General features: G+C 43.8%; 1 protein-coding gene across 2 annotated transcripts in view; it reads left to right on the forward strand.

The window, feature by feature from the left end:
* LNX1 (ligand of numb-protein X 1) overlaps positions 1–26,458 on the forward strand; it is a 121,607-nt gene that overhangs the window by 79,827 nt on the left and 15,322 nt on the right. For both annotated transcript variants that reach the window (XM_077757776.1, XM_077757777.1), the window contains 4 exons: positions 7,141–7,382; positions 7,889–8,041; positions 12,551–12,753; positions 14,938–15,309. In XM_077757776.1, the coding sequence (XP_077613902.1) occupies positions 7,141–7,382; positions 7,889–8,041; positions 12,551–12,753; positions 14,938–15,309 (970 nt within the window). The remainder of the gene's footprint in view (positions 1–7,140; positions 7,383–7,888; positions 8,042–12,550; positions 12,754–14,937; positions 15,310–26,458) is intronic.

The raw sequence follows: 26,458 nt of genomic DNA on the forward strand, positions 1-26,458 counted from the left end.
CTCCATGAGGTAGAGTTGACATAGATTAGTGATTAATTTCAGGTGTACAACATAATGACTTGATATTGTGAAATGATTGCCAAAGTATATCTAGTTAACATCTATCTCCTGCATAGTTAGAAAATTTTATTTTGGAGATGAGGAAATTTAAGATTTACTCTTATCAACTTTCAACTATGTGATGCAGTATTATGAACTATAATCACCCCGCTGGACATTACATCTCTATGACTTATTTTATAACTGACGTTTGTATCTTTTGATCCCCCTTATCCATTTTACCCACCTCTGCACCCCTCTCTCTGGAAACCCCCAATCTGTTTCTATTACATTTGGGGTCTTTTGTTTTTGCTACTGTTGTTTTGTTTATTTTTTTTAAGTTTATGTATTTATTTTTGAGAGTGAGACAGAATGGGAGTGGGGGAAGAGAGAGAGACACACACAGAATCCAAAGCAGGCTCCAGGCTCTGAGCTGTTAACACAGAGACAGACATGGGCCTCAAACTCATGAACCTCGAGATCATGACCTGAGCCAAAATCAGATGCTTAATTGACTGAGCCACCCAGGCACCCCACCACTGTTGTTTTAGATTCCACAGATCATATGATATTTGTCTTTCTTTGACTTACTTCACTTAGCATAATGCCCTTGAGGTCCATCCATGTTGTCACAAATGGTGAGATTTCCTTCGTTTTTATGGTTCAATAATATTTTATCCTCTCATATATACCCCATTTTTAAAAATCCATTCATTCACTGATGGACACTTAACACTGTTTCCATATCTTGGCTTTTGTGAATAATGCTGCGGTGAACTTGGAGTGCAGATGTTTTTTTGAGTTGGTGTTTTTGTTTCCTTTAGAGAAATCCCAGAAGTGAATTGCTGGATCATATGGTATTTCTATTTTTAGTTTTTTGAGGAACCTCAAAAACTAGAGTGGCTGCATCAACTTACATTCCCACCAACAGCACGCAGATTATCTTCTCTCCATGTCCTCACTAGCACTTCTTTCTTGGTCTTTAATAATAGCCATTCTAACAGGTGTGACGTGATATGGTTTTCATTTGCATTTCCCTGATGGTTAGTGATGTTGAGCATATTTTCATGTACCTGTTGGTCATCTGTCTATGTTCTTTGGAAAAAAGTCCATTAAAATTTTTTGCCCATTTTGAATTGTTTTCTGTTATTGTATTAATTCTTTAGCTATTTTGGAGATTAACCCCTTATGAGATATAAGATTTGCAAATATTTTATTTTGTAGATGCCTTTTCAATCTGGTGATGGTTTCCTGTGCTGTGCAGAAGCTTGTTAGTTTGATGTAGTCCCACCTATTTATTTTTGCTTTTATTGCTTTTGTTTTCAGCGTCAGACCCAAAAAGTCATCCCCAAGACCAATGCCAAGGAGCTAACTGCTTACACTTTTTTCTATGAGTTTTATAGTTTCATGTCTTACATTTAAGTCTTTAATCCATTTTTTTCATTATGTTTAAAGTTTTTTAATGTTTGTTTATTTTTGAGAGAGAAAGAGAGAGAGAGAGTGTGAGCAGAGGAAGGGCGAGAGAGAGACACACGCACACACACACAGAATCTGAAGCAGGCTCCAGGCTCTGAGCTGTTAAGCACAGAGCCCAATGTGGGGCTCAAACTCATGAACCATGAGATCATGACCTTAGCCAAAGTCAGACGCTTTACCATCTGAGCCACCCAGGTGCCCCAAGTCTTTAATATATTTTGAGTTAATTTTGGAGTGGTGTGTAAGATAGTGGTCCAACTTTATTCTTTTGCATGTGGCTTTCCAGTTTTCCCAACACCATTTATTGAGGAGACTGCCCTTTCTCATCGTATGTTATTGGCTCTTTTGTCATAAATTGCCCATATATATGTGTGGGTTTATTCCTGGACTCCATGCTGTTCCGTAGATCCACATGTCTGTTTTTATGATAATACTGTACTGTTTTGATTGGTGTGACTTTGTAATATAGTTTGAAATCAGGCAGCACAATGCCTCCAGGTTCTTTCTCAAGATTGCTTTGGCTATTAGAAGTCTCTTGTGATTCTACACAAATTTTAGGATTTTTAAATTTTATTTCTATGAAGAATGGCATTGGAATTTTGATAGGGATTGCATTGAATCTAGATTACCCTAGGTGGTATGGACATTTTAACGATAGTAATTCTTCTTCTAATCCATGAGCACAGAATATTTTTCCATTTATTTGCATCTTCTTCATTTTCTTTCATCAATGTCTTATAGTTTTCAGTGTACAGGTCTTTTACCTCTTTGGTTAAATTTATTCAGAAGGATTTTCTTTCTTTTGATACAATTATGAATGGAATTGTTTTCTCAATGAATTATCAGAAAATGTTAGTATAGAGAAACACAACAGAATTCTGCATATTGATTTTGTATCCTGTAACTTTACTGAATTCATTGCTTAATTCTAATAGTCTTTTGGTGGAATCTTTGGGGTTTTCTATAATATCATGTCATTTGCAAATAGTGACAGGTTTACTTCTTCCTTCCCAACGTGGATGCTCTTTATTTCTTTTTCTTGCCTAATTGCTCTTAGGCTGGTCTTCCTCAGACCTGGATCAGTGAAGTCTTATGACAGCTGCTATACCCTTGAAATGGACTGAAGCTGCTCACCATGGACCCCAGCTGGCCTGACCATCCCCATTTCCTCACCCTACTTCACTAGAATATGGGTTCACAAGCCTTGGTTTAAAGTAGGATCACACTGGACAATTAATGAACTCGATGTGAGGAGCAGACTTGATGTTTACCGAGTTCAAAAGTAAGCCAAGACAGAACGTGAGGGGAGTTAGATCAAAGGGAGGTTGTGTAGTTAGCCAGACTATTATGATGAGGGTACTGAGGCTCTCTTTCTTACAGACAACTTTTATTCTTCTATCCCAGTGGATAAGTTCATTGTTGGAAGGGAGCTCTCCACTGCAAAGCAGCTCGTGCCTCCTTGTTCGTTGAATTTAGCAGGATACCCCATTAGAGCCTCTGTGAATTACGATGGGGTCTATCCTGCCTCAGGTCAACTCTTAGTAGAAAACTCATGGACTCAGGAAGTTTTGCAAGAAGGGAGTTCATTTTCTCTTCTCGCTCCCCATCCCCCTATAAAAAAATAATCCCCCCACATTCTTATATTAAAGACAGATGTGCCTTTTCAGTTGGCTAAGGGTCTAACTCTTGATATTGATTTTAGCTCAGGTCATGGTCTCATAGTTTGTGAGATCAAGCCCTGTGTCTGGCTCTGTGCTAATAGTGTGGAACCTGCTTGTGATTTTCTGTCTCTGTCTCTCTCTCAAGAAGAAACTTAAAAAAAAAAAAAAAAAAAAAAAGACTGATTTACTTCTGCTAAGTGTGATATGGGAGCTAAGGATCCCAACTCCATGATTACCAAAAAAAGTTTAATCTTCAGAGTTGCTTTGAACAGATAGTATATTCAAACTGCATGAGTTGGTTGAAAAATGATTTTTTTTAATGTTCCCTGTATTCATCCTTCAAGTTCATGGCCATCACCCGTCACCACCTGATAGTACTTAGTTCTCAGGATAACTAACAGGGAGAATAAATCCTGCTGGCTTTGAACACAACCCAGGGTTCACCGTATGTTCCTGTACTGGCCAATCCTACTCAGCTCCTCCCCACTCCTCCCATCTTTTGTCCTTATAAATCAAGAGGCCTCAGTGTTAGTCACCACAAAAGAGATAATTAGTGAGTACAAGCTGCTACCTTCATAGATCATCCCATGCCTCGGATTCAAGCTAAGCCAAGAAACTGGAGCAAGCACCATCACACAATTATGAGGTGCTTTAGCAGAGCGTTTTTTACACAAGGCTCATGAGTCTGAACATTTAAATCTGGATTCTGTACACCACCCCCCGGCTGTTGTAAGGATAGCTATGATGTGAGGCCAAAGGGAAGGTTACTTACCCATTTTATAAGGTTTTCCTTTCCTAGACTGAAAATTGTATCTCTGGAACCCCAAGGACTTGGAACAGCAGGGGTTTCTTAATGGCATAGTCTTCAGACTCAGATATTTTAAATACCTTGACCCTCCACATGGATATGGCAGCAAAAGATGTCCCTTTGTTCCACTGGGATATGCTGTATCCCCCCAGGAAATCATGGCTTGTGCCCTTACCAGCCATTTGTCCAACTGGAAAATTCATTTCATGCTCTGGCAAGGCACATGGTCAAGGGCATTGCTGCCCCAAGAAAAGAAGGACTGTTTCCCGTCCAACTAAATAGTCTAGGAACTTCCTTCCCATGCGTTGCTAACCAAATATTGCTGGCTTGCATAGAAGTGTTCCGCTCATGTTTTTATGACTTTGGAGCTGTTCAGATGCATTTTGGCTTTTATTTTTTCCATCACACAGTGGTTCTTCCAATTTTTTTGTTTCCCATATCAACCACTCTGCTATTTTTAAGCAGAACCACTTCAAGCCCCAGTATCTAACCAGAACCGCGAAACCTTCCCAATTCAAGCAGGGAGCTTGTACTCTCTCAGTGAGGGAAAGACTAACATTAAAAACTGGAGGGCCTATTTCATCTTCTATAAGATAAGGGTATAAGATTGTATAATCAAAGTTCTTTTCTTTTAAAACCACATTTCATCAAATCCAAGATGCCGTTGATCATAAGGAACATATTTTATATACCAACAGTTTTAAAACTTGCCCCTGGTTAAATTGTCCCAAAACATCTTTAAAGATTTCCCTGCAGTGTGTGGATTGGTCACATCAGACTCCTGGTGGCTCTGAAATCCATTCAGACCAATTTGGTGACCTCTCCTGCCCTCAAGTTGTATCGTTCAGCATGAAATGGCCAATCCTTTTGAATGATCTCGGTACCGAAATGTACCATGGCTTTTTATCTCCTTGGGGGCATCATTCAAATAAAGTATTTGCTGGTCTCTTTGCAAGAACATATGGAATGGCTGTCCTCCTACTAATGATTAATATTTGCTTCATCAACATCAAATTTACATGCCACCGCTCTGTTTTTTAGACTTTATATATATACACATATATATGTGTACATATATATATAGTATATACTATATATATATAGTAACTTTTCTTTCCAATGCCAAATCCTAATGTAATCTTTTCTAAGACATCTAATGGCAATTGAATTCAATGGTGTGGTCCCAAGAATAAACACCTGTGACTGTTGTGTTCGGACAATGGCATTCGCATCATGACTGCAGCGTGGCAGCAGAAGCTGCATGACCCCTTCGAATGCCTGTGCATTCTAATCTCAGAGATGGTAAAGTTTGAAAAAACAGGCATCCTAGAATGGATCCATTATGGAAGTAGCTACAGTCTATTGATAACTTACCACATGTCTGACAGGGTACTAAAATCTCGACAAGAGTTAATATTGACCTAACCTCACAGAATCCCCAAATGTATGTATAGATCAGGAAGTTTAACCAGGTTCACAAAATTGCCTCAGACTACACAGGTAAACTTCAGAACAAGGATTCTGATCCAGACAATAAGCCATCTGGTCCACCAGCTCCGTGAGTGTTTCTTTAGGCTGTGTAAATTGTGTGTTTATCAACTGTAGACTGCTGCTTAATTCCATTTCCTTTCAAAAATGTGAAGCATCATTCCAAATGAGCTCTCAACCTATAGTTGAGATAGCTGAACCGTGGGGCGCCTGGGTGGTGCCAGTTAAGCATCTGATTTTGGCTCAGCTTATGATCTCATGGTTGGTGAGTTTGAGCCCCATGTTGGGTTCTGTGCTGACAGCTCAGAGCCTGGAGCCTGCTTCGGACTCTGTGTCTCCCTCTCTCTCTCTGCCCCTCCCCTGCTCTTGCTCTGTCTCTCTCTTTCTCTCTCAAAAACAAAAATAAAAAACTGAAATAGCTCAATCACATAAGATTTTCTGTAATGAATTGATAAAAATATTTTATAGTTAACATATCCGTTATAAGCAAAATGGCCTTTTTTTAAAGGGGCTAACCCACATGATTTCTGCCTTCACAACCACTGTGGGAGCTGGTGTGGGCATCTGCAGCTACCTCTCACCATAGTGCAATGAGATAGTTAACCATTTTCTAACCAAAACCTTACTTAAGAGCTGGAATGACTTGCTCAGTAGCACAGGGACACACACAGCAATATATGGACCTAGATTGGCTTATATCTTGGTCTCTTGACCCTTGACCCTATTCTTTAACATGGATAGTGAATGGTTCTAGGCAATTATGGTTTTATTTTTATTTATTTTTTTAAATGTTTTATTTATCTCTGAGAGAGAGACAGAGACAGAGACAGCGGGAGCAGGGAGGGTCAGAGAGAGGGAGACAGAGAATCCGAAGACAAGCTCCAGGCTCTGAGCTAGCTGTCAGCACAGAGCCCTACATGGGGCTCAAACCCACAAACTGTAAGATCATGACCTGAGCTGAAGTCGGATGCTTAACCGACTGAGCCACCCAGGCGCCCCTATGGTTCTATTTTTTAAAAGACCTTTCATGTAGTGTTACTTTCCCAATGTTAGAAGACCTGACGGTGAATGAAATTTTTAGTGCATAGGAACCCCCAGCCCCTGATTCTGGCTACCAGCCCAGAGGTAGAGAATGGAAGCCAGTAGCGAGCTTGCCTCTAGAGTAGAGTGATGCTAAGTCAACCCCTGTGGCTTTGTGGTGATGGCGGTTCTGTTTCCATGGACAGTTAAATATGGAGTCTGGGAGGGGCTTTGTATTTATGTTCAGTGCTTTGGGAACCCAACCCAAAAGAAAGGACTGGGTGTGACTAAGGGCTTTCGTGGTCAAAATAAACACCACCAAGAGGGAATTACCAAGTCCAAACAGTTGAGGACTGCCAGCCTCACACTCTAGTCTTACAGAAAGCATGACAACTATATAAGTTTACGTTCCAGGGACTTGTGGAGGGAGTGTTTTAGGAGAATGCAAAAAGCATCTTTTAAAAAATGTTTTCTCAATCATGAATGCACTCAGTTGCTATGTGCGTATTGAGTACCTACACGTGATAAAGGGAGGGGGACATAGGAGTGAACAAATCACATTCTGAGTGTAGCAAGTATGGGTACTTGAAGAGGCCTGGTTGAACAATGAGCAAAGCCTTTTCTGACCTCCTGCTGGTTTTGTGACAGCTGTAAGGGGGCTTCCCACTATGGCCTGACCAAAGACAGGAAGAGGCGCTCTCAAGATGGCTGCCCGGATGGCTGTGCGAGCCTTACCGCAACAGCACTCTCCCCAGATGTCTCTGCAGCGGCCACCGTCTCTTTAATGACAAATGAGCCTGGCCTAGATAACCCTGCCTACGTGTCCGCGTCCGAGGATGGTCAGCCAGCAGACAGCCCACTGGACTCCAGCCTGAGCAACCGAACTAGGGGTGAGTCAAATGGGTGGTTGTCTGGGAATGGGCTCCTTGCCTGGAGATGGCCCTCTGTGGAATATATACTGTAGAAGGTTCTAGAAATGTTTTTGTAAGGGGAAACCATTCTGGTAGTTTCGGCAGCAATCCAATGTCCAATTCTCCAAAGTGAAATGAAACCACAAGTACCTCAGATCATTAAAAATGTGTATCTGGACTTGGCAGAAGGGGCAAAGTTAGGCCTGATGATGGGAAGTTAGGCCCTTCCCATCCTTCCATCCATGCCGCCCAAGAAAAGTGCTGCTACATTCGGTCCAGCCCAGCAAGAAAGGAAAGCAGATTTTTTTCAACAAGCCATACATAGTTCATGGTAGAAAACGGAGCTGGTACAGAAAAGCAAATCCCATCTTCCCACCGCCTAGGAGTAATCACTTTGTGTTGTTGTATTTATCTGACCAGATATGTACAGCAAAGAGGGTCTCTGTGAGTGCGTAGCTACTGACTCCCTTCTCTCTTGTGCTCAGCACGGCCCTTTGAGCGATCCAGTATCAGAAGCAGATCTTTCAAAAAAATAAATCGGGCTTTGAGTGTTCTTCGAAGGACAAAGAGTGGAAGTGCGGTTGCCACCCAGGTTGATCAGGGCAGAGAAAGTTCCGAAGACCCCACTGCCCCCGAAGGTAAGTGAGCTCCCTGGGACACTGGACATGGGCCTCCAGAATGACTTCAGGGGTGAGGGCACCTGACGACCACCCACTTACTAGGATACCTCTCTCCATAAGGGCACAAAATATTTTTTACCTTGATTAGCCTACTTCTTATATAAGTAACTAAAGGCAGAAAGGATTGTTCTCTTTTCATAGAAGTTGAACAAATAGGTTTTGGAACCCTTACCTCCAGGTGCTAGCTTAACACATATGGGAAATAATAATTATTGTTAAGTAAAAAGCACTTAGGACAGTCTCTGGCATACAGTAAATGCTACGTAAATATTTTTTCTGATTGCAGCTATGTGTAATGTGTGGTTCTGAGTGTGTTTTTCATGTATTTACTTAATGCTCACAACAAACTTATAAAGTAGCTACTATTATTTCCCCTCTTTTACAGATAAGAAAATTGAGGCACAGAGAGATTACTTAGTGTGCTTAACTTTGAATCCAGGTAATATGGTACCAGAATCCAGGAAAAGGAAGTTATTGGATCTTAGATCTTTGTGTTCTTGCCAATATTAATGGAGCTGAGGAAATACTTTCTATCTTACGTTAGATCTTTAGAGTAGTGACCATAACTTAAAAAAATGGAGCTTTCTCACATGCCACGCAGTGTCTGCCCTAAGTCATTTAGATGTCACAATTCTAAGGACAGGGATTCTTATTCTCATTTTACAGATGAAGAAACTGAGACCCAGAGAGTAACTAGCTAGAAAATGACAGACCTAGGAGCTGAACTCAGGTCCTCTGGCTCCAGATACTACCCATTAACCACTGGGTGGTAAATTGCCCTCCACTTCTGGGGGGTTGAGAGGTAAATCCCAAACCACTGTCTTTATCATGCTCAGAGAACTCACGAGCAGTTCTAGAAAATCCCTCGTTTCCTCGCCTCTTCCCCTGTCCACGCACGTGTGCTCACATGCACACGCACACACTACGTGCTGTAACTACTCTGAACTCATTACAGTCTTGCAAATACTGTGTCTTTCTCTCCCTTCCATGCTGTTGCCCAGCCTTCACTCCCGCATGCCTTCAGCTGGCATTTTGATTCCTACCAAGCTGTGCATGGGCTTTGCCTCCTCTTGGAAGCCCTCCCTGACTTCCTCAGTCTCTTTTCCTTTGTGTTCTCATGACACCCACATCTTTATTATAGCCAAGTCACCTTTCATTGTAACTGCATCTAAAAGAGCAGGGCTTCTTTTTATGAGTCTTTGTATTCTCAAGGTGAAGTGCAATGTCCAGCACATATAAGAGCATTTCCTGAATGTTTGTGCAGTGAATATGGGATTACAGCTTCTTTTCTGCCAGTTCTCTTGCTTGTATCTCCTGAATTCTACTCCATGTAAAGTTTTATTCTGCCTGAATAAGACTTATCGGCATATTTATAGCAAAAACCTTTTTAATAAGAGGTACTATGCGTAAGATACTGGCCTAGGCTCTGTAACATTATATAAAGATTATAAAATCCATTTTCTGGCTTTGAGAGGCTCATTTGTGACTAAAAACAAGAAAATATCGTGAAGAGTGAGATAGAAATAAATAGCAATGGAGGCCACAGGGAAAAGAGCATCGTTTCCAGGTAGGGTGGCGTCATCTGTGTTTGAGGGGTGGTTTATGACCTGAATAGGCACTGGGATCTTGACTGTGTTAGAACGTAGTGGAAGCTGAGGCTAAGGCTAGACTAGAAGGGTCTTGGATGCCGTTTGGGAGTCTTGATTTAGGGCAGCGAAGGCACCTGGAAGCTTTCGCAGAGTGTTCTTGCAGGATTTGCGCTACAATCCAGGAACACAAAGATGGCTGCCGTGCGAGGGGTGCAGGGAGCTCAGAGTGGGAGAGCATGGATTTCTTCAGATGCTCCAGGAAGCTATTACTCCAAATGGGGTGAGGTGTTAAGACTCAGCAAGGCTGGTAGTGATGCCTTTATAGGATTTTGGAGGCAAAAAAGCTCTCACAAATGGCCTTCAAGTCTAACTACTTCAGCAACCTGTGGCTGGTCTGCTGAACTCCCATGGCACGGTTTTTCCATCCTTTTCACATGGGTAAAGAGGCCCCACTGTTTATCAGCTGTGTGAGCCTGGCCTGGTTACTTAATGTCTCTGAGCTCCAGCATTCTGTCATCTAAAAGCAGGGATATAATAAAAATCTACTTCAGGGGCACCCAGATGGCTCAGTCAGTTAAGCATCCAACTTTTGATTTTGGCTCAGCCCATGATCTCATGGTTTGTGAGTTCAAGCCCTACACTGGGGTCTGTGCTGACTGTGTGGCGCCTGCTTGAGATTCTCTCTGTCCCTCCCTGACTCATGCTGTCTCTCTCTCTCCAGCATTCGCGCGCACGCTCTCTCTCAAAAAAAAAAAGAAAAGGTAAAACAAAAAATAATCATCTACTTATAGGGTTGTAAAGACTAAATGCAAAAACCAGGCATGCACCTGGCTAGTTCATAACACTCAATAAATAACATTATATCCCTGGCCCTGAGGTGAGGACACAAGTTTGAAGAACTCCGTTCCATTCCAGACCAGCACAAATTTGTAGTTGAAAAATTATTTTAACTCTTCAAGGTTCACCATGGTCTCATTGGCGTGGTTCTAATTAACATTATATACAAATGTGACTGGGCGTGTCCTTTCAGACTCTCAAAGGCCCTGAATAGGTTTGGGAGGATGGTTTCTGTATATCGGGTGGGGATGGGGCAGGTTGACAGGGAGGGGGAGGGGAGCAAGAATCAACAGCTTGGATGATTATTTCTAAATCTTTCTTTGTTCAAAGTGATTTTTTTTTAAATCACCATCCCCTGTCACCAGACCTGTTCCCGCAAATGCTCGTGGTAGAGCCTACTTACTGTAATCAAAGCAGTTTAAACATTCATTGAACTCAATCACCCAAGTACTGCGAGCACCAGGAACTGACAGATTAAGGCTGCTGCCCCGCAGCCTTACAGCAAAGTCAATCGCTTGCATTAAATTACACCCCAGTGGAGGTTAAGGACCCCCATTTGCAATTTCAGGCTTCCTCTGTCTGCTCAATTGCCTTGTTTATCACGTTCTATAATACTTTGAGGTAATTTTAATTCTTTCTGTATTGTTCCTGGAGAGTTGAGCCCTTCTTAATGAACTCATAGTTCATTAGGGAAAATGGACTAAGGTCATGGGTTTTGAAAACAGTGCCTTATGCAGAACGAGACCTGCAGTTTTCGTCTTTCCAGATGACTTAATGGAGAGAGAATCTTAGGGCAAAGGCAGCTGTCAGCAGCTACGGGAGACGAAAGCACTTCCACCCTCCACATCCAAACTCCAGCAACCCGGAGCGGGGGGCCTGCTGCCAGCAAACGAGGTGTAGGTTGGGCGGCACGTAACGGTGTCCCTTCTGCACACTTCTCCCACTGCGGGTCTATATGGCAAGACCTCGTGGGACTGTCATGAATCCCTGGCACTACAGAAACCTGAGGGAGGTGACAGGATGGCGGGTCGCCTGGAGCCCCAGGTTGTGACCTGGCTCTGATAGCCCCTTACCTGGGAACTCCCCAGCCACTCCGGTCACTTCCCCCGCTCTACGCTCGAACATCCTCATGTGTAAAATAAAACCATCCAACTGTCACTACGGAGCCAGCCAACTAGGGGAGCTCTTGTGGGCATGGGCACAGCGGTGGAGATGGTGGGGGACAGGGCGGTGAAGGGAGCTGTGAAAGATTTCATAAGGGAAGAAGAGTCTTCAGTTAAAAGAGTTTGAGGCATCCGCCTAGGTCCCTGGGCCGAATTCAGCAATTCAGCCAGATCAGGGACTCTGGAAGCCACCATCCCTTCGCAGCCACGGGTCAGGCTGTTTGACTTCCCTTTATTGACAACAATGGCTGGTAGAGAGGACTGGTCATTCCCTAAGCCTGAAAAAATAGGGACTTCCAGGGAGAAAGCTTCAAAAGGGACTGAGAAGGCAAAAGAGCGGTGCATTCTGTTTTGTTCGTGGAAAGTAAGTAATAAAACTACAGTTGACTCCATCACGACCCTTCCTTCATTCTCCTTCACTCCTCCATACTCAGAAGGTCTTGCCCAACGCTTGTGATCTGGACAGTACAACTACGGAATGGCCAGAGATGATGGTCCTCAAGGATTTTAGAGTCCAGGAGAGGACATAAGAAATGAGCATGAATAATCATGGAAGGCTCAGTGATGTGAGAAACAGAAGTTTTGGGGGGAGAAAAGGGATGTTTAGACAAAGCGAGGAAAGTGGGCTCAGGGTAGAGTTTAATTGAAAGGGATCATTTCATGCAAGTCTTGAAGAAAAAAATTGGGTCTAGGCCTAGAATGAAAAACATTCCAAGCAGAGAAACTTCTCCTGGCACAGAGGCAGGAAAATGGAAACCATGTATGAGGAACGATGAATAGTTTAGTTTGGCTGAAACCAAAGTTTGGCAAGAAGAAGAGTGGTTGGAAATGTCCGTTGGGTGGGTGTCTTAAGTAAACACTGTCTTTGTCCATTTTAGTCTTTCCAAGGTTGTATCACCTGATTCCAGATGGTGAAATTACAAGCGTCAAGATCAATCGAGTGGATCCCAACGAAAGCCTCTCCATCAGGCTTGTGGGAGGCAGCGAAACCCCGCTGGTCCATATCATTATCCAGCACATTTACCGTGATGGGGTGATTGCCAGGGACGGCCGGCTCCTGCCAGGGGACATCATCCTGAAGGTAGAGCCCGTCGCTGTGGGGCCGTGGAAAAGGCTTAAGAAAAATCACTTCGGAGCACGTAGTTGGATGGACAAAACAATAAATCAATGTGGAGCAGCCACTTTCCATAGTTGTTATGTGGACATGACTCTTCATCTGAGATTTATAATTTAATTGACATAGGTCTTTAGCCCCCTCTGTCTTTCTTGTTCCTCTGGTCTCTTCCTCTTCCTCTCTGTCTCTGTATCATTTTCTTTTCCCCTCCTTTCTCTTTTCCCCTCCAGGTTCTATCCCAACCTCCCCTTCTCTACCTCCTTTCTTCTTCTCTTCCTCTCTCCTCCTCTCTGCTCCCTCCGCCTACTTTAAGTAACAAGAACATAAAGTAATATCAAACCGGAGCATATATCTCCTTATATTGTTTTCAGAGCAGATTAATGTATCTGATCTAATCACTCCCATTCATACAACATGAATTTCCTGTAGCTCAATGGCCTTCCGTGAGAAAAACCAAGAAATATTCCTAAGTTATTCCCACTAACCCACTTACATTCCAGAAAAGGCAGGTGATGGAAGGGCACACCTGGAACGGCACACCTTAGGCATTTCCGTCCTCTGAGGTGTGGGTGAGAGCAAGGACATTAGGGGAAAATTTTGAGAAGAAAAGAAAAGGTAAAGGGAGAGTTGTTTATCAGACAGAAGTCAGACGTGTGGCAGAAGTGACGAGAAATCCCTCTCTGGTCATATATTTCCTGTCTGATGCCCAGATGAGGGTTTCATTCCATTCCTTCTAGGTCATTGAGGGGCCAGCACCTGACACATCATGAGCTATTTCTCTGGCAAAGAAATTATCTTTTGGGGATAAAGGGTGAAAGAATTTAAAGCAGGGATGGTAGCAACACTGAAAGTCCCACTGGTCCCTGAGGTGAAGCACGAGGCAGGGCCCGTCCACCTCCAGAGATGGTCCACGGCAATGTCAGCGATACTGTGTGTGGCTCCCCTTCAGCGGAAGCTGCTGCCTGCGAGGGTTGTCTAATGTGCAGTTGTGATACTTAGAGCCTTCAAGTGGCCCTTGCAGGCATAATGCCGCCAGGACTGTCTAGCAGACGACCCTGGCCTTCTCTCAGCCTGGGTGCGATGGGGAGACCAGACCTGAAGAAGTGACAGAGCAGAGCAAGGGCGTTGAGCTCACCTCCTGTGCTTGGACCAAGGTGGTGAGGCTTGTCCGTGCACGAGAACCGCCCCCCCATCCCCGGAGAGGCAGCCCCGAGCTCATGATTGTACATGCAGCAAGGCCTCTTAAAAACTCACTCTAAGCTTCCACTAATAATCGGCTACAAGTACTAGAAATTTTGCCACACCGTAGAAATTCGAGAAGGTTGTCTCTCTTCTGTGGGGCCCTGGTCCTTAAGACACTGCACAGAGTGCAGCGACTACCACTAGGGGCTGTCGCCTCCAGGCTGGGTCAGCTCAGCCGGAGTAATTAAAACCAGAAAGCCCCCGGAGGCATCAACCCCAACAAAAATTAACAAGACACAAATGAGAGGGCTGAGCTTGAGGACGCTTAAGTAACATAATAAAGTGATCCAGCCTTTCAGTAAGAGAGCCTAGAAACCCAGTCACCTCAGCTTGTTTGAAACTATACAGAGATTGTTTTATTTTCCCTCACCTTAAGACCATACACACACACACACACACACACACACACACATACATACACACACACAGAGTGATGGGGAGAAAAATTTATCTGGAGCTCTTTGGAAAGAAAGAGTCAGCTTGGTTTGATCTGAAGAGTTCAGTATAATCATTTGAACTCCACGGGAAATGTTCTTCTTTGGCCTTTTCCTACTTTTTCTTCCTTTTTTCTCCACCTCCCCCCCTTCGGCTGAACACTAAGTTTGGCCAGCAACAGAAATGAGGGTTGGGACTTGTGCAGATAAATCTGGGGGCCTGTGCAAGAACAAGGCTGAAGAAAGATGGCGTCCAGCATGACACACCTGGAGGTGCGAGTGACCCTGAACGGAGGCGGGGTTAGGAGTAAGGTTGGAAGATAGGTATAGGCGGGGATTTGGACAGAGGAGGAGGTGACAAACCAGAGCAGTCTTTAAGCAAGGGTCCTGCTGATGCTGTGCACTCGGGGCCTTTTAGGAAGTGTTGTGGCAGGTGGTGCTGGTTGATTCGTTCTGGCTTCTGGTCTCTTCCCAGGTCAACGGGATGGACATCAGCAACGTACCTCACAACTATGCCCTTCGCCTCCTGCGGCAGCCCTGCCACGTGCTGCGGCTCACTGTGCTTCGAGAGCAGAAGTTCCAAAGCAGGAGCAACGGACAGGCACTGGATGCCCATGGACCCCGTGATGACAGTTTCCATGTGATTCTCAACAAAAGCAGCCCCGAGGAGCAGCTTGGAATAAAACTGGTGCGCAGGGTGGATGAACCCGGGGTTTTCATCTTCAACGTGTTGGATGGTGGTGTGGCAGACCGACATGGTCAGCTGGAGGAGAACGATCGTGTGTTGGCCATCAATGGTCATGACCTTCGGTACGGCAGCCCGGAAAGTGCAGCTCATCTGATTCAGGTGAGTCACAGGTCATTGCCAAGATGTCAGCTAGAAACTGCCATCATGAGTGGAATGCTCATTAAGCTGCCCAGTTTCTACTACGTGTAACATGCAGTGCCCCTCTTCCCAGGAGTCGAGATTGAAGGGCCAGGTCAGAACACTACTCAAGCAAGTGAGGTGTCTCAGGCTCCTGGACATTCCTGAAGTCCAATATGACAGCCTGTAAACACTTAGGGTTATATGTGCTGCAACCTGAGCAGGTGAAGATCACTTAAGTCCATCCCTGTCCCCTGTATGTTATTTGCAGACCCAGGGGTCATTCAGATACATTGCGGACACCCCCAAGACCTCTAGTTGTACTAACTCCCCTAAGAAGCAGTGCCATATGCCCTCCAGGAATCCTGGGGACAGAGGCCACTACAGAATTGGCTAATAAGCCCAGTCTCCATGGCTGAGTCCAGCCTCCTTAGAAAACCCATGGAACTCCAGTATGAACCTTGAGGAAGACCCCCTAAAAAGAGAGGCATACAAGTTATGTTCCCAGTAACCTGACGTTGGTTCAAATTAATTCACTTTCCTGACTGGTGTAGCATCGTCAGGCCCCACCATGTATCTTGTTGGCTTTCCCTGGGCCACCTTGTTTTTCTAATGCTTGATGAGCTGCCATCTTGATTCTTCGAAGGACAGGCTTTGTTCTGGGCTCTTGTATTCCTAACACATTTATTTACTTTATTTAGCCAAAACACATTAAGTTTCTGCCACTTGCCTAGCTGTGCGTCAGGTACAGAGATGGTGACCTCTTAGGCTGCTCTCTTAGATGAGCCCACGGTTTAGTATGGGGGATGGACTTTTTGTAAATAATTGCCAGATGGTATGTTAATACTATAATGGAGAAATTAAGAACAGTGCTGTTTCAGATGAAGAAGAGATTATTGCTTGCATAGGCCTAGGAATTCTTCACAGAGAAGAAGACCTTGAACTGGGGCTTGGAGGAATCAGGAGAAGGTCTCTAGGTAGACAAGGAAGGGAGGGTCACTTGAAGGGGATACAATACAAAAGAAGACTTCCCTAAAAGCTGGTTAGGAAAAGGGTTAATACCAGGAGCCTGGAGTACACTAAAACAGCAGCCATAGTCCAGGCAGAAGTAGGAGGCAAGGACCAGATCCCATGGCTTTATGAGCCATTCCAAGAAGCTCAGACTTTATCCTCAAAGCCAGGGGGTGTCACTGGAAAAATTTAAGAAAGGAAGTGACATGACTTTCTAGATCCCTCTAGAGGTAGTGGAGAGCTGATAGGAGAGGGGACAAATTAGAGACCTTATCTTAACTTGCAATTTTCAATTACCTGGCATACTACATCAGCTTCTACATAGTGACTAAGTAATAATACTTCAAGAATAGACAATGAGTCAGTAGCAGTAGTCAGCTGATCCTTGTACCAAGTTCCACTGAGGATGACACTCAGAGGATGGAGCCTGCTTTCAAGAATTGGTCACCTAACGACACACTGATCTCCCTACCCTGGGTTCCAGCCATGGACTTCTTCCAGGTGTCATTGGCTCTCTTCATTATTGTGTGGAGTATCTTCTCCCTCTTCCTTGAGGATAAGAGAGTGGTAGATGATACTGTCCTTTTGGATGTGGACAGCCTGAGGCAGAGGGTGCAAGCGAACTCTCCCCACTTCCCCTGCCTACCAGGAAAGGAAGCACATGTGGTCTCTGGGCCCCTGACCTGTGGCTCTTGGCAGTGTTCTACTTTCAAGGTGATTTTTCACCTGATGCATGTTTATCTCCCTAACAGGGCCTAAGACCATGGCTTGTGGAGCCAGTGGAGAACAAAATCAGAGTGACAAGAGGCAGTTCCCTTCTGGAGATTATGCCATCTATTTCCAAATTCATATGCCCAGCCTCAACTTCTCCCCTGAACACCATACTTCTATCACCAACTGTCTGCTTAGTGTCTCCATGTGGCTATTTATTTTTTTATTTTTATTTTTTATTTTATTTTTATTTATTTCTAGGAGAGAGAGAGAGACAGCGTGAGCAGGGGAGGGTCAGAGAGAGAGGGAGATACAGAATCTGAAACAGGCTCCAGGCCCTGAGCTGGCCGTCAGCACAGAGCCCAACGCGGGGCTCAAACCCACAAATTGCGAGATCATGACCTAAGCAAAAGTCGGACGCTTAACCAACCAAGCCACCCAGGCGCCCCACCATGTGGCTATTTAAAAAGCATCTCAAACTTCATGTCTAAAACCAAACCCTTGACTTCTCCCTACTCTATTCCTTCTCAAACCTGCTCTTTCCTCAGCTTTTGCCAACGTCTACAAATGGCATCATTTGCCCAGTTATTTGGGCCAGAAGAATCTCTTATTCCCTTCAGCATACTCTTTCTGTAATCCGTTCCTCGCTCTCTCCATGGCTTCCATCAGCCGTGTTGCCATCAGTGTTGGGTCTCTGCCAGAGACCTCCCAACTGGCCTCCTTGCTTCCACACCTGATTCTCTACCTCTGCTCTCTACACGGCAGTTAAGGGGCCCCTTTACAAAGCCTGTCCCATCATGTCACTCCTGTGGTCAGCTCTCTGATACTTCCCAAGATACTTAGATTAAAATTTCCAAATCTTGGGGTGCCTGTGTGGCTCAGTCACTTGAGCATCTGGCTCATGATTTCAGCTCAGGTCATGATTCCCCAGGGTTGTGGGATTGAGTCCCATATTGGGTTCCATGCGGAGCGTGGAGCCTACCTAAGATTCTCTCTCTGTCCCTCCCCCTTCCTCTCTCCCTCCTTCTGTACCTCTCTCCCTAGCACAGTGTGCTCTCTCTCTCAAATAAAAGAAAATATTTTTAAAAATTTTCTAAATCTTAACAATGGCCTACAGAGCCATACATAATCTGGCCTTTAGTTATCCTTCCAAATTAATTTCTTTCTTTCTTTCTTTCTTTCTTTTTTTTTTTTTTACAAATAGTTTATTGTCAAGTTGGTTTCTATATAACACCCAGTGCTCATCCCCACAAGTGCCCTCCTCCATGCCCATCTCCCCCCTCCCCCCCCACACCCATCAGTCCTGTTTCTTCTCAGCATTCAAGAGTCTCCTTCCAAATTAATTTCTTAAGCAACGTAGAGGATTTCTGGTATTCTCACCCTTGCCTGGCCATGCTCGGTCACATTGCCTTCTTGCTGCCACTTCTTAAACATGTCAAGACCTTTTTACCTCAAGGCTGATGTTCTTGCTCTCCCTCTAACTGGAAGAACCTTCCAAATATCTGTAAACGGCCATGCTTCATTCAGGTGTCTCCTCAGACATCATTTCAGGGAGGTCTTCACTGACAATCCTGCCTAAAATAGCTTCTCCCACCCCCAGCTCTATGTCCCTTGTTTAATCAGCTTTGTTTCTTCCTATCAACAAATTATTACCTGTCAGCATAGTATAGAATAATACAGTATGGTATCACTAGCACGTAGAGAAATGTTTGGCAAGAATAGACACTCAGTATTTGTTGAATGAATAGATTGAGTCAAGTTACAAAAGTGTAAATATATAGAAGATAGGATTTATATGTTGATTCCATCTCCTAGAGATTTTTCATCAAACCATTTACCAAAGAACAAACACCGAATCGACTTTTATAGCTGTTTGTCCCCAAGATGGAATTTCTACATTTTGTCCTCTTGAAATCATTTAGTTATTACTGGTTGGGCCCCTTCTATATGCTGGAAGGTGTGTGGTACAGTGGCAAACAAGACTGACACAGTTCCTGGCCTTCTAGAGCTTGGAATATATTCCTGTCTCTGATCTCCAGTAGAATCAAGTTAGCATTTGGCAGGTGGGTGTAGCCTGTTGTGTCAATGTGTGAGAACAGAAAATAGACTGTTTATGAAAACATTAACCCACAGACAAGGAAGAGCCCTTTTCCTCGTTGTGAAGAAACTGCACTCTCTAAGCATTTTTTTTTCTTTGAAACTAGACTTTTAGGGGATCATCAATTTTGGTGTGTATTGCGTTTGTCAACTCCCTCTGCAGGTCAGTCTGCGCAGCTCATGTTCTAGAGATAATCTGCCAACTACACTTGGCAATCAGCAAGAGAAAAACGGTCTTACTCATGCCATTTGGAAAAATTTTGATTACATATGGCATTCTACTTTTGTAGATTAATAGCAGAAGAGGAAAAAAAATTTTTCCCTGAGAAAGTAAATTTATGAAGTAGAATCTTGCCTAACAGCGGGACTTCCTAAAAGAGTCTTCTCACTTAACAAAGCCAATGTGCTTTATAAGCAGGGGAAGAGGGAAAAAAATTCTTTTAAAGGCTTGGGCAAAGCTAGTTGGAAAAGAAATGGAAAAAGTAGAGTGCTGGGAAAAGCCAGTTAAGCAATATCGAGTGGATTTTATTTATGCGATACTTGTAACACACACCAGGCCGGGGGGAATTAAACTTAATACCCTTCAAAGGCTGAGACTCAAATTACCAAGCAGTCCTTAGCTACATGGCCCTTTTGTATCTACTCCATGAATCATACTTGCCTTAGAAAGAAATTCCCAGACAACATGTCCTTTTGGTCATGTTTTCTCCCACAGTACCACACTTCTGCCTTGTTCTCCGTTATTTCAGGGAAAAGTTATTACAGAGAAGCCACAACTGTTTTAAATTTGACCAACTTACATATGTGGAGTCCTTCCCCCCCACTTACTCAGCAGCCCGGGTGCCAGACCCCAGAAGTGAGTTGGACTCCTCAAGGAAGAGAAACCCTAAGGAGACAGAAGTTTTGCACGGGAAGCAGTTGACTGACTTAACAGGACAACTTTATTTTTCTCCATTGTCAATTTCGTAATTCTTTGAGCACCATATCTAGAAGAATTGTAGGAAAGAGGCAGCTTTGTGAAACCGGTGTCCTCCCTGAAATCAGAGAGCCAAGAAATACAGAGCAAAGATTTGAGACCCTAGGAGAAAAGAGGTCTTGACTCCCCTCATCATGGCCATTCAGCGTCTCTCTACCCACCAATCAGTGTGCGAATGGCTTATGCTGACAGCTATACCTGTTTTGAGATGCTCTCCTCTATCTGCAATTCTGGAACAGTGAGTTTCAAGTGTATTTGGGAGTTCAAATATATACAATTCATAAATGAAGAAGGTAATTATGGATTTCAGATTTGAGGATTATTCCTAGGCAACTCCCAGACTTGAGGCAGAAGCTGAAAAACAATTCGAAGACATTTGTAGAAGTGGTTGATACACAGGTTTCCATTAATACTAATTTTGTAATCACATATGTGTGATTTTTTTTCCCTTTTCATGAATTAATATTTAAATGAGAAGTTATTTTATCAAGAACAACCAACAACTAAGCTCTTCGGACTTTTAAAAAGAACGTGAGAGGCCTCTCGACAGAGCCAGAAAGCAAGTAACAGACTGCTCGTATTACCTACATTTGTTCCGAATGCACGAGTCCAGCTCATGAGTTCTGCGTAACTGGAAAAGACCTGATAGATCAATGTGCTTTTTACAGATCAGCACAGCTAATACATAATCAAATCCCCATTTCTTTTTTTTTTTTTTTATGTTTTTTCCTTATTTCTAGGAGAGAGAGAGAGACAGCGTGAGCAGGGGAGGGTCAGAGAGAGAGGGAGTCACAGACTGAAACAGGCTCCAGGCTCTGAGCTGGCAGTCAGCACAGAGCCTGACGCAGGGCTTGAACCCACGAACCGCGAGATCATGACCTAAGCGAAAGTCGGACGCTTAACCGACTAAGCCACCCAGGCGCCCCTCAAATCCCCATTTCAACACATTTTCTTTTTTTTTCCTTAGTTTATTGTCAAGTTGGTTTCCATATAAACACCCAGTGCTCATCCCAACAAGCACCCTCTCCTGTGCCCATCACCCCCCTTCCCCTCTCCTCTACTCCCCTGAGCCCTCAGTTTGTTCTCAGCATTCAAGAGTCTCTCATGGTTTGCCTCCCTCCCTCTCCCCAACTATTTTTCCCCTTCACCTCCCCATGATCCTCCATTAAGTTCCTCCTGATTCTCCTATACGTGCAAACATATGGTATCTGTCATTCTCTGCCTGACTTATTTCACTCAGCATAACTCCCTCAAGTTCCATCCATGTTGCTACACATGGCCAGATTTCATTCTTTCTCATTGCCATGTAGTATTCCACTGTATAGATAAACCACATCTTCTTGATCCATTCATCAGTTGATGGACACTTAGGCTCTTTCCATGATTTGGCTATTGTTGAGAGTGCTGCTATGAACGTTGGGGTACATGTGCTCCTATGCATCAGCATTTCTGTATCCCTTGGGTAAATCCCTAGCACTGCTACTGCCGGGTCATAGGGGAGTTCAATGGTTAATTTTTTGAGGAAACTCCACAGGGTTTTCCAGAAGGGTCACACCAGTTTACATTCCCACCAACAGTGTAGGAGGGTGTCCATTTCTCCACATCCTCGCCAGCATCTAGAGTCTCCTGATTTGTTCATTTTAGCCACTCTGACCAGTATGAGGTGGTATCTCAGTGTGGTTTTGATTTGTATTTCCCTGGTGATGAGGGACACTGAGCATCATTTCAAAACATTTTCTTAACATGGCATTGTAGTAAATTTCATACAATGGCTAAAGAATACATAGATTTAATGACCATCTTCTTGAACTGAATTCTTAAAGTCCAGATGATTTTTATATAGGGCTCTAAATCTCATGCATTCATGGTAAAGCATGACTTGGTAAACTATACAACGTTTCAGCTTTGAATTCTGTGAGTGAATCTCCTACACAGCTACACACACTGCAAACACTAGGGAATCTTGAAACTTTACTGCCCCCCCCCCTTCAACTCCATATCCCCTGATGTGGGTTTTTTTTTTTGTTTTTTTTTAACATGGAACAACATTAACCATGAGAGTAACTTCTAGATACCACAAAAGAAATGATGTTTGAGGCAAAGGACTTGGGTCATTCGGCCAACTCGGTGATGAGCAGCCATAAGAACCCAAGAACTAAATTCTTCTTTTGGCCTTGTCGCTGAACTCTGTGTGATCCTGGGTGCATCAGACTGTCATTAATATCTTAGTCCTTAAAAGAGGTGCTTCTGGGAGCCTAAGGATGAATATGGAGCTAGAGTCAAGAGGGAAAACAGACCAAATTGCTGTTTCAAATCTCTTTTTCAACGTTGGTCAAATCCTAAGGTCCTATTTCACCACTTTCTCTCAAAGCCTCCTAAATTTTCTTTTTCCTTGGTCAGACCCTTACTCTTTTCACTAAAACAGCTGCTGCCTCCCTGGTAGAAGATATTCTTGAAATCCTTTAAAATTGTGGGGCACCTGGGTGACCCAGTCAGTTAACATCTGACTCTTGATTTCGACTCAGGCCATGATTCCATGGTTTTGTGGGATCGAGCCTCGTATCCATCTCTGTGCTGATGGCAAAGAGCCTGTTTGGGATTCTCTGGCTTCTTCTCTCTGCCCCTTCCTACTTGTGCACGTGCTCTCCCCTTCACCCCCCACCAAATAAATACACATTTTTTAAATGTGTCAGGTTCTTGGCTAGGTGCTAATGTTTCAGTGGTGAACAAATCAGCACACAACAAGCTTATTTTATAGAAACGATCCACTTACAGCACACCGTTAGCTTGTCCTGCAGCTAACTCTTTCTGGAGCTCCTGACTTTCTGCTCAATGAGAGGTATTTTTCTCAGAATTTCTCTTGCTCTCTGGCAGGGAGGGTTAGGGCAAAGACCTTGTTTCCGCACCTATTGTGTAGTTGTGATGCCATGTCAACAAATGACTGATGGCATTGGTATTTTTCTAGCATCTCAAGTGCTAACTCTCTTCTGATGCCCCCTGTTGTCTGTGTTGCCATTTAGGGTCTGTGTGCCATTTTTGATCTCAGAGCTAGGCTTCACTGATGTAATGTGTCCTTTAGTGAGGACATCTTTTAATTAATCATCTCTTTTAATCAGTAATAATGAAGACAGACATCTATGGAGTTCTTGGCTTTGTAGAGCACAGAGATAATTGCCTCTGCATACATGACAGGGCACAGTGGGAACTCCATCATGGAGGTCATGGGTGCTGCTGGTCCATTGACCAAAAGATCCAAAAACATTGGATCTTCCAGGTCCAATTCTGTAGACACACACCCCACTCAACTTTATTAGAGTGAGTCCAGACTTCATCAAGCTTCTGAGATGACTTGAAAACATGAAATATAAAAGACACTAGAAATACTTGACCTGGAAAGGAAAAGAGCCAAGAGAGAACAGTGAACCTTATCTCCAAATAAGGTTGTCACATGGAAATTGACTTTGGGCTACCCAAGAGGGCATCACTGGAGCCCATGTGTAAGCCAGAAAATGGTACATTTAGCTCAGCCTCAGGACAAACTTTCTAATTAGCTCCAAGTATGGCATAAGCAGCCTTAGGACACAGTGAGCTCACTGTCATTGGAGGCACCGGAGCATGAGCTGGGTTACCACATGGCAAGGATTTTGTGGGGGAGTTGAAGTATGGGTTACAGAGAAAATGTCAGATTAGATAATGCCTGACATCTCTTCCATATATGGGACTTCTTAATTACATGGGACTAGTGTTCCACAATTTCCCAAGGCGCTGTGAGCACATGATAGATGAACTGACAGTGATACTTGAGGAGTTGGTGGAAGGGAAGCTAAGAGGGGGCAACCCCAAACGGTATCAAGAGAACCATCCCCACAATTCTACACTGAAAATCAAAGCTAGACTGCCTAACTCTGGGATCCTTGGAAAAGAAACTGGTGGGGAATGTAGACACGGAATGAATTATTTTCAAGGCAATGCTCATTAACATCTTTGTTGATAGAACACTAAGTAGAGGCAAGCTCGCATTCTTATAAATGCAACTATGGCTCTCCCTGCTCTCTGTAACAAGGGATGCTTCTCAACACTGCGTCCAGCTGGTGCTGAGGCTAGAGCCAGTACAAACACATTAGCCCCGTTTCTACCTCACAACTTCAAACACCAGGAGAGAAAGTGCATCCAGTAGTCTGCCTGAGAACAATTTGTAAGGTGGCCACAGATCCAGCCTTGCGGAGAATTTATCTCCAAGTAAATTGATACCAGGCTCATTTATTGGAGGGATGTTCCTGCCGGCAGCTTAATACCGAATTTGACATTTGAAAATCCAGTGAGAAATTTGTGTTTGAAAATGTGAATTAAACAGCTCTTGCAGACTGCTGCTTGACATTTTGAATTTTGTCCAGCAAGTTGATTCGATGTGGAAGTCTCAGATTTTCTCCACTCTTAGGAGATGCTTAGTTGCAAGCATGACCGCTCCTGGTCTGAAGTGAACGTGATGGTGATGTGCAGGCCAAAGACAAACCCCCTACTGAGATCCTTCAAAACACTGGACTTTCCCTGAAGATAAAGAGCAGATCTGGGCCCAGCTGTTAGAGTTTTGACTTGAGGGTTTGCCACGTATCACTAGGAATTTTTGCTTCAGAAAATTCCCAGCGATAACCTCATTAGGATAAGTGAGGCTTACAGGATAAAGAAAGAAACATTATTACAAAATACTCTTCTAAGAGTTGAATTTAGTTGGCTAATACCATAGTTCTTTCTGTCAGCTTGTTGCATTATCGTTTCCCGAGCTTGTAAGTTTTTGTTCTGATGCAAGCTTTATATGTGATGAGAAACACCAAGGAATTTAAGAGAGGTAAGGAACAGAGGAAAAGTGCATCAATACTGATTACATAGACCGGCAAAAGCGATGACCTTTATGGGAATGAAAATGAATGAGGGACTTGAACTCACTATTTGGGCCTGTTCAGTAGGATTTTTTTGTAACTTATTTAGGACGAATCAACTCAACTGGCCCACCATCCCACCTTGATGTTTACCATCGCCGCTCGTAATGTACTTTAGCAGCTGTTTTTAAAAGTTCATGTGATGTACAGCTACCCAGTTTCTGATCCCTACATTTCAAGAGAGCCCCGAGAAGGAATGTTTATTAATACAAGGATGCAAAATCATGAAGGGTTGGGCTGGTCAGTGTTGAAAACTGTGGGGATCTGATTTCATCGATGAGGTTCGGATTGCTTAAGGTTTTAAAAACAAGGCCCTCCTTAGCGACTGGATTCTTCCATGGTCTGACAGCCATACCTGTGAAGGGAGAAGGCAGGCAGGTGATGTCCATCTCTGCTGCGGTGAAGAGTGGTCAGGGGATGAGATGAAGAGAGGAACCCCAAAAATGTACTCCTCTGGGCCATCAGGGAGCTTTGTTTATCTACACTCACAGGACTAATGAATGTCTCCTCTATCTGCCCCATGGATCTGGAGCTTCCCCAGTCAGCAGTTTGGGAATAGTGATGAATGCTTTCAAACAAATAAGAAATTCATCTGTGGCAGAAATCCAATTTATGGATTGATGGTGTGGCATAGACTCTCCCCAGGGAGCAGCATATTTGCTAGCTGGAATTCTCTGTGCAAGCATCGATGTTTATAGCAGAGAGGAATAGTAGTCAGAATTAGTGATGACTACATAAAAGATAAAGGTAAAGGCCTTTAAGTAGGTTGTAATTGAACTTTTAAGTCATCCCTTTATTTCTAAACTGTTCCTCCTTTCCCGTGCCCAAATGTTTGATGCTGTAGATGCAGGATTTCTACTTTTAGAAAGTGTTGATGCCACCAGCTCTGCTCCTTTTTCTGTCCTGCTTACCTTTGGTCTGGTTTTTAGACTGGGCTATGACTTCACACTGTATACTCGGTTCTATCTGGAAAGCCCTCCGGACATGTCTTGTGTGCAACGGAGCCATCTCGTAAAAATAACAATGTTTGATGACGTCTTTTCAAAAACTGTTGGATAAATCAAACTTTCCCTAGTTTTCTCCTTGAAGTAGATTTCATTACCTGATTTATAGATAAAGGAGGGGTGCCTGGGTGGCTCAGTCGGTTGAGCATCCAACTCTTGATTTCATCTCAGGTCATGATCCCAGGGTTGCAGGACTGAGCCCTGCATCAGGCTCCATGCTGAGTGTGGAGCCTGCTTAAGATTCTCTCTCTCTTTCTCTCCCTCTCCCCTGCCCCTCTCTCTCTCTCTCCCTCCCTCTGCCTCCTTCCGTCTCTCTCTCCCTCCCTCTGCCACCCTTCCTCCCTCCCTCTCTCTCTCCTTCTGCCTCTCTCCCCCATTCTCTCTCTCGCTCTTAA

This window comes from Crocuta crocuta, unplaced genomic scaffold, assembly GCF_008692635.1.
Source record: "Crocuta crocuta isolate KB4526 unplaced genomic scaffold, BGI_CrCroc_1.0 scaffold282, whole genome shotgun sequence".
Classification (NCBI taxonomy): domain Eukaryota; kingdom Metazoa; phylum Chordata; class Mammalia; order Carnivora; family Hyaenidae; genus Crocuta; species Crocuta crocuta.